The sequence below is a fragment of the Pelmatolapia mariae genome, linkage group LG5 (assembly GCF_036321145.2).
Source record: "Pelmatolapia mariae isolate MD_Pm_ZW linkage group LG5, Pm_UMD_F_2, whole genome shotgun sequence".
NCBI lineage: Eukaryota > Metazoa > Chordata > Actinopteri > Cichliformes > Cichlidae > Pelmatolapia > Pelmatolapia mariae.
In genome coordinates this window covers 22,793,280-22,803,049 of record NC_086231.1, presented here as the reverse complement: position 1 = coordinate 22,803,049, position 9,770 = coordinate 22,793,280, and the positions used below count along the sequence as shown (strand labels likewise).

At 37.2% G+C, this 9,770-nt stretch overlaps 1 protein-coding gene across 2 annotated transcripts; it reads left to right on the top strand.

Moving 5' to 3' along the window:
- Positions 1-2,019: 2,019 nt before the first annotated feature.
- Positions 2,020-5,703, top strand: faim2b (Fas apoptotic inhibitory molecule 2b). 2 transcript variants are annotated; one of them, XM_063474258.1, is made up of 12 exons: positions 2,020-2,288; positions 2,734-2,782; positions 3,056-3,123; positions 3,224-3,288; positions 3,407-3,460; positions 3,566-3,616; positions 3,751-3,790; positions 3,894-3,931; positions 4,012-4,099; positions 4,185-4,280; positions 4,484-4,537; positions 4,651-5,703. In XM_063474258.1, exons 1-12 carry the CDS (start codon positions 2,274-2,276, stop codon positions 4,798-4,800), a joined length of 768 nt encoding a protein of 255 aa, XP_063330328.1. In that variant the 5' UTR covers positions 2,020-2,273; the 3' UTR covers positions 4,801-5,703. The 2 variants fall into 2 exon arrangements, with proteins under 2 accessions (XP_063330328.1, XP_063330330.1); XM_063474260.1 differs by having other exon boundaries at positions 2,021-2,288; positions 2,737-2,782.
- The last annotated feature ends 4,067 nt before the right edge of the window (positions 5,704-9,770 follow it).

Below are 9,770 nucleotides of genomic sequence, written 5' to 3'. Positions count from 1 at the left end.
TCTCAAGAGTCTGGAGGGAGTCCAATAAAACAGATGCGTAATCTGAAACTGAATAACACATGTCCTGACAAAACAAGTTTTATCTTAATGTGACTACTTTTGCTAAGAAAATGGGAAGGTGATGCTGTCATATATTGAAATGCAGAAACGCATGGACATTTAGTATATAAGACAAAAACAGAGTTAGCAAAGTACTAATGAGCTTGAAAGTCAATATTTTAGGTCCACTTTTATTCACAATTTATTCACACAGCCTGAATTCTTTTAGACAAGCTTTCTAAAATAGGTAGTCTTCAGGAAAAATCCCGTGGGCTTCTTGGAGAACATTTAAAGCTCTTCTTTAGATGTTTTCTGTTTTCTGTTCTCTGTCAAGACGAACAGAACAGAAGTGGCCTGGTCAAAGTCCCGACTCAAACCTGATAGAGATGCTTTGGTAAGACCTTGAACACTTCGTTCATGCTTGAAAAAGATTTAATGTGGCGGAATTAAAACAGTTCTGCAAAGAAGAGTTCTTACTGCCACATGTCTTAATAACAAACAGTAATTAAGTTTAGGGAGAAATTACTTTTTCCACACAGGGTCAGACTGGTTTGGATAATTTTTTTTAAATGAAATCATCATTGAAAAAGTGCATGTTACATTTACTAGGGTTAATTTTGTCTGGCTCCTTATTGATCTTGAAGGAGAGGTCAGAGGTCAAATGCGACATGATATCTTAAATCTTTAAATAGCACTTTCTGTATGTTGACAACACACTTCTAAGAATGATGCTTTCTAAGCTATGAGGCTTTTTGTCAATTTTGGCAACGTTGGTGTAAGACAGATTTTAATGGATTGTCAAAATGACCCCCTCTACGCCCGACAAAGTGTTCTCAGAACTCATTCTAAACTTTCTGAGCTATTGTGCTTACAGGCAGAATGACACCTACACAAAGCAGACACCTATTCTAGAGCAGAGCACGAGAGAAAACCAGTTCTTGGAAGCACGTTATAAAATCTCGCCAGAGATTAGACAAGAGCAGTTCAAAGTATTGTAGAGAGGCTTTGAGGTAACAGTTTTTTAAATTTTAATATTTATCTATTTATTTATTTAAAGATCTGTATTTATTTAAAGTGTACACATTTACGGACTTGTTGTTGCAACATTTTCTAGATCCTGCATGATTTCCTCCTTATGGGAGACAAAGTAATCTCATCCTACTGACTGATGATGTTTAGTTTGTGGCTGGAAACAAACTTCCAGTTGTGCATTTGAGAAAATATTGAATATTAATATAAACATTTTAATAAAGTATAAATGATTACGCACACAAATGTGCTTATTAAAGAGGGGAACAGTACAATACATCTGAGTAAAAGCAGATTAGAGGTGATCACTTGCCGGTAAATCTCAGTGTATTTTCCATAATGTTCTTAACTCCATGCTAATTAGTGCTGCGTGTCTGTTACTAAAGCAGTGTCTTACATAAAAACATGATGTCATTTGTTTACCCAACCTGTTTGCTAAAAATAAGCAAACAAAGAAAAGCTACTTCCAACTGTACCCTACTGTACTTTTACACCCACGCAGACAAAGATGTCACCAGACTGATGGACCCACATTAATGCAATTGATTGGTAGTTTTTGATGGGTATAATATATCTGAATTTCCAATAAATCTGTAAATATGTGTTTTTTAAAAATACATTTTTCTGTCATATCAACATTTCTGCACTGTTCTCTTTGTATTTTTTATACCTCAAAATGGATTAAAATAATAATGTAATATCATCTGTGGTTCAGACATGTAAATCCCTCTGTTTGCTTTGCACTATTATGATTAATTGACCCTGAATACTGTTCAGAACATTTGTCCCCCCCCCCCCTGTTAAGCAACAGCAGTGGCACACTCTGGTGGGATCTGAGTGTTTTGGGCCTACCTGGACGTTGCTAGAACGACCTCTTTAGGGCTGGGATAGGGGTGGTGTGGGATCAGGGTTAGAGGGAGATTAACTACATGGCAGCCTATAAAGCTCCAGTGTAATCCGAACACTGCAGACAAAATCAGAGCAACAACTACTGCGCAAACAACCTTTTTTTCCCCACTCACAACGGCTTTTGGAGCCACAGAAGCGACATCGAACGAAAGAAGAAGCCTAGGAACTGTACATATTTGGGATTTAACAGCTTCACATCATTAAATAAACAAACAAACAAACAAACCCATTTCACCAAGGATTTCAGGAGAGTGTTCCTTCATCAGAACCATAAAGAAGAATAAAGGGAAAAAAACATGAAAAAGGGAAAGGTATGTTTTCATCTTTCCTGACTTAAAATAAAGCTGTAGCAAAATGCCTTCATTAAAGTGACAGATTTGTTTAATTATGAGATGTGTTATTGTGAAAGATTGTTAGAATTATTAATATTTTTTTAAAGGTATGCTCTAAAAAAGCTTACAAACTCGATCAAAATCCAACATGATCAGAGAAACAGTTTAAAGGTTTTATGACTCTTTATGTCTATGAACATACATACATACAGTTTATGTATATAATCCTTTGAGTTAATCAAACATGGGGGCTTTTATAGTCAGATCTGCAATGAAAAGTATCTCCTGTACTATTTTGTTTTTTATTTAAATGTGCATATAAAGCAAAAAGGGTGTAGAATAGCTGGCACATGTGTCTAACACTGTACTGTGGCTGTAAACGCAGTTATTGTTCATTCATATACTAATTATGATTGCGTACCAGCAGGTGAGTAATGACAATGAGCCTCCCAGCTATCAAGAGGCAACAGCAGGTGAGTAAAGTATCCTGCTGGTTACATTTATGCGAACACTGGCTGTCCTCTAGTTTAGACCTGTAGTAGTCAAAGCTGCGTGGTAACAAGTGAAACAATGTGAATGAAAAATAATGTTAGTTTTTTGTTTAGCTTCATTTTAAATGCAAATAATAATCTTTTCATGACATTGCACTTAGTTATTAAAAATGATGTAGGTAATCAGGGCAATGCTACAATGTGATGTCATGAAGTTCAGCTTTGAAACGCCTCCACCCTGCCTCTTTTTTTTAGGCTATGCTGAGATGGAGGCCCAGTTCGCCTGGGATGATAAGACCATCCGGCGGACTTTCATCAGGAAGGTACTGGAAGCAAAATAAACCCCAAACAAAACACCATGAAAACATAAATTAATAAAAGGAAATGCCACATCGCTCTGACACAGCGCTTGTCCACCTGCAGGTCTACGCCATTCTCATGGTTCAGCTGTTTGTGACCGTGGGCGTTGTTGGTCTCTTCACATTTTGGTAAGTACGTCTGTATTTATTCTGCTCAACTTTACTGTCATTTTCTAAAAAAGCTTTTTCTACTTTATTCTATGAAGTACCAGTTTACTTTCTTTTTTGGTTGCCGTTTTGATTTCAGTGAACCAGTGAGGTTTTTTATTCAGACTCATCCTGGCTTGTACTCGGCATCCTAGTAAGTAAAAAAACAAAACAAAAACAACACAGATGAAAACTCACATTACACTCACATAAATTTCATGTACATTTTGAAATTGTCTCTGATCTTTTTTTCTTTTAGTCTCATGTTTTTTGCCACCTACATTGCACTGTCCTGCTGTGGAGACCTGAGGTAAACCGTCTTTGTAGAAATAAACAGCACAAAAATTCAAGAAACAACTGAAAAGATGCTCTTTTGCAAAAACTCTATAAAATGTGTCTCTGTGTGCATAAATAACAAATCTACTGTCTTTTCTGTCGAAACAGGAGGCAGTTTCCTTGGAATATAATTCTTTTAGTTCTCTTTGTGAGTAACATGCAGTGTAAAATACAAACCTTATACAATAATACAGCCTGCCGTCACTCAGCCTCTATCCTAATAAGCCATTTTTATCAACTTTTCCCTACAGACTCTGAGCATGGCCTTCATGATGGGATTTTTGTCAAGGTAAATACACCTGCAGATGTAAGAACCATCCGTGTCTTTTCAAGCTGAAAGAGAAAATGTATATGTTTGTTTGTGTCCAGCTTTTACAACACCAAGTCGGTGGTGCTGTGCCTGGGAATCACAGCTCTGGTGTGTCTTTCTGTCACCATCTTCAGCTTCCAGAGCAAGGTGCGAACTGCTTCAAACTAGAACTTCAAACTGCTTTGAACAAAACAAAACACAATAAAACACACATCTTCTTCCTCTCTTGCAGATTGATGTCACCTCTTGTCAGGGAATCCTGTTTTCCTTGTGTATGGTCATGCTCATCTGTGCCATCGCCATCTCCGTTGTCGTCCCTTTTGGATACGTGAGTTTAAACACCTACATCCTTCCAGAAGGAAACCAAGCTGCAATTAATGAGTTAAACAAAAGTAGTTGGGTTAATGCGTCAGGTACTGCATTAATGGAAGAGGGATTAGCCTCAGATAATCTTGCACTGTGCTGTCTTCCTTAAATTAGCATCCCTGCTAGCCTTCTTAAAAGTGTTTTGTAATGCATTTTATCTCGCAGGTACCTTGGTTACATGCCACCTATGCTGTAATAGGAGCCATCCTCTTTACTCTGGTGAGAATCACACAGCCTACCCCCCGTCTTAGTTTCCAGCTAAGTTTTCAAATGATTACCTCGTGCTCACCTGCTCTGCTTGTTTTCTCCATTTGTGCCTTTCTCTGCCACAGTTCTTGGCATTCGACACTCAGATGCTCTTAGGAAACAAGCGCTACGCCATCAGTCCAGAGGAATACATCTTTGCCACGCTCAGCCTCTACCTGGACATTATCTACCTTTTCAGCTTCCTGTTACAGATTACGGGAGAAGGCCGGGAGTGAAGCCTGTTTTACACGTTTCTCCTGCATACTAAAGATGTTTCTCAGCTGAACTATTTGATCACTTGACTTGGATTTACCTCTCGACAGAACGACATGACTTCAAGGCTCATTGCAGCAACCTGTTTGCTCTTTCTTTAAGTGATGTGTTATCGATCTAACCTTTGTTTAACCTTTAAGTCTCTTCAGTTCATAATCTTCTTATCAAGGGAGACCCTGAAATCCCATCTTGAAATCCCATAGATGACACCGTCCAACTACTGCTAGCTGCTACCTTGGGAATCTATAAGTGTGTGTTTTGAATGCCATTTTGGACTCTTAAGTGGATAAAAGCAGGTACAAACAGAGTTGGATGCATCACTCCGTTTATTCAGCCTTGAGCCAATAATGGGGTTGAGTTTGTTTTAATCATTTGTTTCACATCCAATATGTAGATGCACTTTTATACTTGTTTTTATTTTTATTCATTTCATTATATATGATAGGTTTAGTGTATTATCAGTATGTACTGTATGTGTGTAAGCTCAGACTGGGCAGTGGTATTTTGGAGGCAGCAGCTACTGTATGAGTCAACAGACTTTAAGATGTAAAGAAAGCAAACAGCAACCACAAAGGGAAAATGTACATAGAGTAAGTCAGAGTAAGAGAGTACATTTGGCTGTTAGAGATCTGTTTACACTGGTGTTGAGAATTTACTGTGGCCTTTTAGCTGTTATAGAAAATAGTTTTAGATTAATAAGTTAATAATGGGAACGCTGGAAACTGTGTGTAATGAATAAAAAACATTATACATTTCTTTGCAAAGAACACGGGCTATGGACTTGTAAGTGGCAATGTAATTAAAGTAACACATGAAACCTATCAAGTGTGTTAGTTTTAATGTTACAGAATTAAACAATAATAACATTTCTTTGTATTGTACGTTTCTACAGAGCAAACTACACCATCCTTGTGGGGGTTTGGAGTTGTGTGTACACTGACCAGTATTAGATACACCAAGCTAATGGCACAGATTCAACGAGGTGGAGGAAACATTCCTCAGAGATTTTAGTCCATACTGGGATCAGTGGTCTCTGATCAGTGGTTGTTCATCAATGGTCATAACATGCATAATAATGATCAAGAAACTGACCTTACAGCCCATTTTTCGTCAGTGGTGCTAGTTTCAGTCATTGTGTAAAGGTTGGGGAAACCTGCAGTCAGCTGAGCCTGAAGAAGTCACTTGGACTGAGTGATCTGGTGACTATTCAGGCCATCTGAGTACAGTGAACTTATTGTCATTTGAGATGATCTGTGCTTCGTGGCATACTGCGCTAACCCTCTTGGATCAGCCATCAAGATTGGCACACTGCTCATAGAGAGTTGGAAATGGTCAGGACTCAGGAACAATTCTCACATAGGCTGTAAGCTTTTAAATGATGCTCGCCCAGTACTAAGGCACCCAAAGGGTGCCAAAAAAACCCACCTCCCATCCCATTACATAACCAGGCAGAATGGATCCCTCCTTTCATGTTTAGACCAAATTCTGTCTCTGCCATGCAAATGTCAGAGCAGAAACCAAGACTCATCAGACCAGGCAATGTTTTTCCAATCTTCCATTACTGGTGAGCCGATATGAATTGTAGCCTGATGAGGGGTTCGGGCTCGGTGTGTTCTTCTGCTACTGTAGCCCATCTTTTGCACACCTTTCTTGTGACAATTGATTATTTGAGGTAGTGTTGCTATCCTATTAAATCAACTTTCTTTTCCATGTATCTGAACATCAGCAGGTTGACTTGACCATATTTACATTTCTAAATGCACTGAGTTGTTGCCATGTTATTGGTTAAGTACTTATTTAAGCAGGTGGACTTTAGCTTCCTGCAAAAACTAATTCAATTTAAAGATTAAGAAAATAAGACTAATGATACTGCAAGATCAGCTGTCCATAATATGTAATATACACCCCTAATTTAGCAATAATTAAACAGCCAATAATAAATCGCTCACAAAAACATTGAAACAAGACTTTTATTAAAAAAGAAAACTGACATATTCAAATTCAAAGAGAAAACCAAGAAAGAAGTAAAATCTCAATCAATTAAAAAACAAACAACAACAACAAAAGAAAAACAAAAACACAAGTTACAGACAATTTAGCAACTCTGGCACAGGAAGACAAAAGTAGCCAAATGGCATTTGCAAAATAACCAAATATCAAAACCTCTTTCCTCTAACAAAACTGTACAAAATGAGTTCTTGTATAAATAAGAAAACTATTCACAAACAGATAGTGAAATGCGCCAATCTGAATTTTCAAAAAGCTTGTGATCCACACAATACAGTTTATACAGTGGTGAGCTGTGTTTGTGGATCAAAAATGTTACTTTAAGAAAGCATTTCTTGCTAAAATGATTGAATATTTATCTAGTTAAACTGCTCACTACTGCAACATATAGTAAACTGTAGTATTACACAACAGTATGACTCAACTGTTTAAAAAGAAAAAAATTGGGACACTGGTATTAACCAAACTGAAATAAAATGAAACATTTTGAAAATCCAGATGTGACGTTATTAAACCAGCTGTTTGGAAATCCTGTTTTAGCAGCAAAATGTTTTGAAACTATGAAATAAGCTGTCAAATTGACATTAGGATGGATAAAAATAGCATTTACAAATCTATGCGGACTAAAAATGCAAGTGCAATGAGTATTTTTTTTTTTAATTTCAAATATTGTGTACTTTCCATGTACTATTAGTCTTAGTATTCCTATATTTGTTATGTCATTTAAAAGGCCAGTTCCTTTAGTTTCCTGTCCTATCATCTCTGCTTTAAAAAAATAAATAAACACTGCATTGTAACAAGTGGTCATTTCATAGTTTCAAAATCTTGTTTTGTATTAAAAGTGATGGCTAATATATGGAATAGCATTTCTCAGAACATTTCCTTCATGGTGCGCTGAATCTGAAAACTTGCAAGTCACTGTGTTTTCTGGACAAGTTATAATTCATAATAAAAAAATTAAAAATCACAAAAACACACAAGAAGAAAGGGAAAAAATGGTGAAAGAAGTGCAAGGAAAGACAGGCTATTTACAAAATCTGCTTGTGTCTGAAAATGTTTGTGTTTGCACCAATCGTAAAATCTGTGCTCCGTTTTTCTTAATGTCCGTTGAGTCAAGAGCCCGACCGATATAGGATTCTAAGACCGATACTAGTACCGATATCTGGTGATTCAAATATCGGCTGATACTTTTTTTTTCTTTCAACATAAATTTTTTGGTTTGTAGATTTGTTTTTGTGTCCTTACTAAGACAATATGACAATGCTATCAAAAAATAATGTTTTCTTATCACGAGTTGTGGATTACTTGTTTATGCTGCTCGGATCAGCCGGTTGTTGTTTTGCAGAATTCCAAACATGTGCCCTCTGGTGGACAAACCATGCACTGTCAACACATAACATGGTGGAAAGGTGTTTCTCCCGTCTCATCTTCACTTAGCGGGCATTATAAATGTTGACACCGACATATCGGCAATCAGCTAATAATATCGGCAGGCAATATATCGGTCGGGCTGTAGCTGAGTTCAGTTAAGTCTGCTCGCATGCTGTCCTGCACTCATTATGTAAGCTAAGGGGAACTAGGGTTAACCAGCTGGATTTGTTCTTTTCAAAAACACTTTCTAAGACAGAGCTGAAAAACTCCTCAAACTGTAGACATAATTTGGAATATTGAGTGTACGTTAACACTCTTATTGCCATCTTTCTCTTTCTTAGAGTCAATAAAAGGCATTTTATACCATTACACAAAACATACGAGCATCTTGGGAGGAGAACAGGAGATTGGAGACAACGGTGGGTGGCTAAAACATCTTTGGTTGCAGAAATGTACAACAGAAAAATTGCAAAAAAACAATGTAAGCCTTGGGGAAGATGTTATCTCGTTCGTCTTTTCACTGGATTCAAACATGAATGGTTAAAGAACAGGAAGAAAAGCTCCTGGTAACCCTACGTCTAACTCAACTGACTCGAAGTTCAAACAACCCTGCTGCCATTTCCACAGTATATACAAACTCATGTCAAATCTATGTGAAACCGGGCAGTTCATCCAGAGGAAAAACATTAAGGCTTAGCTAGAAAGAGTTTTTGCAGACTTTTTTTTTATCACTCACAAAGTCATTCAGACTTGCTGTCTCACTAAAGGCTGTAAGAATCATCTTTAATGGCACTTCCATGGTCTAGTGAGCAGTCCTTTGTAAAACCATTATTTCTATTATCTACATATGTACAGTTTTTGATATCCGTATAAATTAAAGTTCAACATGTTTGGATGTACGTGGTGACAGCATAACTCGGTGTGCTGACTTAAAAAGCTGAAAACAGCCCAGGTTTGTGTGTTTTTGAGCTTGTCCGAGCCTGATGCAGCAGCATCAGCAGAAGTGATTTGGATCAGCACTAAGTAAAGTCACTGTTTGGTTCAGCTCTCCATTCTGGAAGGCTTTCTGCTAAAGAGGCCAGACGCAATGTCGGGACAGACGACGTGAGGTTTGGAACGGAAATTCATGTGAAAAGAAAACAATGCGCACAAGAAAACAGCGTCAACAAAACAAACAAAAAAAACGACTCCATAAAAAGCTAAAATCTACAGCTAAAATCTAATCTACTTGTAAGATTAACTCATCAAAAAATAAGGCAAATTAGCTCAAAGACTTTCAAGTGAAAGACAAAAGAGAGAGAAAAAAACAGAAGACACTTAACTTTCTACAAACTAAAAAACAAAAATCACTGACAAAGAATCAAACTCAGGTGACAGCAGCATTGAAAAAAAAAAAGACTTACAGCTCCCTTTCCTCTCAAACAAATTATTCTCAGGGATTTTGTTAGTCTTCCATTCGATATCCCTCATTGCTTTCACTAAACTATGTCTTAATTTAGTCACTGCATTTGCTCTTTGTTTTCACATAATCTCTCCTTTGTAATGCGTGCACACG